Here is a 2,134-nt window from a genome sequence, read left to right on the forward strand (position 1 = left end):
CTTAGTTTTTTTTTCGGTTGTTGTATTATATAAATTCAAAACTTATTTATATATAAAATATTTTCATATTGATTTATTTTTATTTTAAATTTTAATTTATTATTAAATTAAATAATTTTAATTATTTTTTAATTATATTTTTAAATTCTGTAAAATAATAAAAACGAAGTAAATTCGTAGCTAATGTACGACCTCTTTACGTGGAAACCTTACGAGGAAATGACGAGAAATAGTAAACGAGTATTTTGGAAACATTTACGAGAAAATAACGAGGAAAGATAAACGAGTATTGTACGAGGAAATCCTTTCGTGGCTGTTACGTGTATTTTGCGAGGAAACACTTTCAAGGTATTTACGTGTAGATTACGAGGACGAGGAACTCGTTTCGAGGTATTTACGAGGAAATATAGCGACGTCCTTCCGTGGAATATTGACGTGGTCTTTACGACGAAAAGCTCTACTTCGTCTTTACGACGAAATGTATTCCTCGCTAAGTTACGACGAATTAGCGAGGAAATATGTGTTACGACAGATGAATAACGAGCAAACGCGCTTCCTCGCTAATTCGTCGTAAAGCCTCTTTTACGACGAACTAACGAGGAAAACCGCCCTCGTTAAGATTATGTTTTCTTGTAGTGTAACCTAAATAGAAACTTCTTTTTCCTATTTCTAGGTTTCCTTATTGTGATTATCTTAACATATTAAACATCTAATAATATGTTAAGTTTCCACAAGCTTGGAATTATCCAACATGTCGAATGGGTCAACAGGTATTATTCCAGACTCCTAACTTTTCACGAATTTCGAGTTTGTAATTCAGTTTCTTAGGTTCCGTATATATTCAAGGTTGTCCCGTTTTTTTTTAATATGGATCTTTTTGGTCACCAATCTGGTTGTGCTGCTCAGATTTTCTGATGCATCTGATGAGAGAATTTCAGTTAAAAAGTAAATGTTATCAACTCATCGTGTTATAATGAGACAAAAAAATGAGACAGAACATACATACGTGTTTCAATTATAGTTTGATGCAACGCGAGTTTTAATTATTCAACAGGTCAAATGTAATTGAGTTTTACTAATGAGAAATTCCTAGGATTTGATTTTATCATTCAAAATAGTAGCTCAAATTTAAGTTTACATGTACAAATTTACACTTGAATATATGGTGTTATGTTTTTCTTCTTTTGACACAGAAATTTCGAACTCGAGTGGTGAAAAAGAATTTGAATCCAGAATGGAACGAAGACTTGACACTCTCTATTTCTGATCCAGTTCTTCCTATCAAAATCGTAAGTGGATCAAACATTACAACAAGTTGCTCTAAGTTTTGAGAAACAGAACAGAACATAACAAGAAAGTGGGTATTATTTTTGTGATGATACAGATGGTTTACGATAGGGACTGGTTCTCAAGAGATGATAAGATGGGAGATGCGTTTTTTCACATTGATCCATTCCTTGAAGCCATCAGGATCCAAAACCAGTTCAGAGGACTCCCCGAAGGAACTGTAATAATGAAGATACAGGCGAGCAGGCAGAACTGTCTATCAGAAGAGAGCAAGATTGTGTGGAACAAAGGAAAGATTGTCCAGAATATATTTCTTAAGCTCCAGAACGTTGAGTGTGGAGAGGTCGAGCTTCAGCTTGAGTGGATCGATGTCTCAGGTCTTCTGAGTATAAATGAGCTTGAGGATGTTGCTTACTAGATCTATTATCTTATTACATCAAGTTTGTTAAAAAATATACTCCCTCGTTTCCAATACATGACGTTTTAGAGAAAACTATGTTCTAAATTAGCTGACATTTTCAATTTTCAACTTAAAATTTATTAACTTTTTATGTTATGTTTACCAAAATATGTATTCTTCATTCTATTTTATCATTGGGAGAATTGTGTTTAGATAAATAAATGTTTTTGTCTAGAAAATATAAAAACTTGAATGTTTTTTAATCTATGTGCATAATTCTAAAACGATATCTAATAAAAAAAAAACGAAGGGAATACTATTTATGAGATCCAAAGGAGAGGGAGGCTTCTCTCCAGAAATCAGGATCTCTATTTGTTCTCTCTGGTTTTGTGTTCTTATTATAGCAAGATAACATAACAAAAGATGAGACGGAGAAACTGATTTTTC

General features: G+C 32.7%; 1 protein-coding gene across 1 annotated transcript in view; it reads left to right on the forward strand.

The window, feature by feature from the left end:
* LOC106299926 (protein C2-DOMAIN ABA-RELATED 2) overlaps positions 1-1,859 on the forward strand; it is a 24,397-nt gene extending 22,538 nt beyond the window's left edge. The window contains exon 4 of the mRNA XM_013735947.1: positions 1,481-1,859. Within this exon, the coding sequence (XP_013591401.1) occupies positions 1,481-1,705 (225 nt within the window). The 3' untranslated portion in view covers positions 1,706-1,859. The remainder of the gene's footprint in view (positions 1-1,480) is intronic.
* The last annotated feature ends 275 nt before the right edge of the window (positions 1,860-2,134 follow it).

The sequence above is a fragment of the Brassica oleracea genome, chromosome C6, assembly GCF_000695525.1.
Source record: "Brassica oleracea var. oleracea cultivar TO1000 chromosome C6, BOL, whole genome shotgun sequence".
NCBI lineage: Eukaryota > Viridiplantae > Streptophyta > Magnoliopsida > Brassicales > Brassicaceae > Brassica > Brassica oleracea.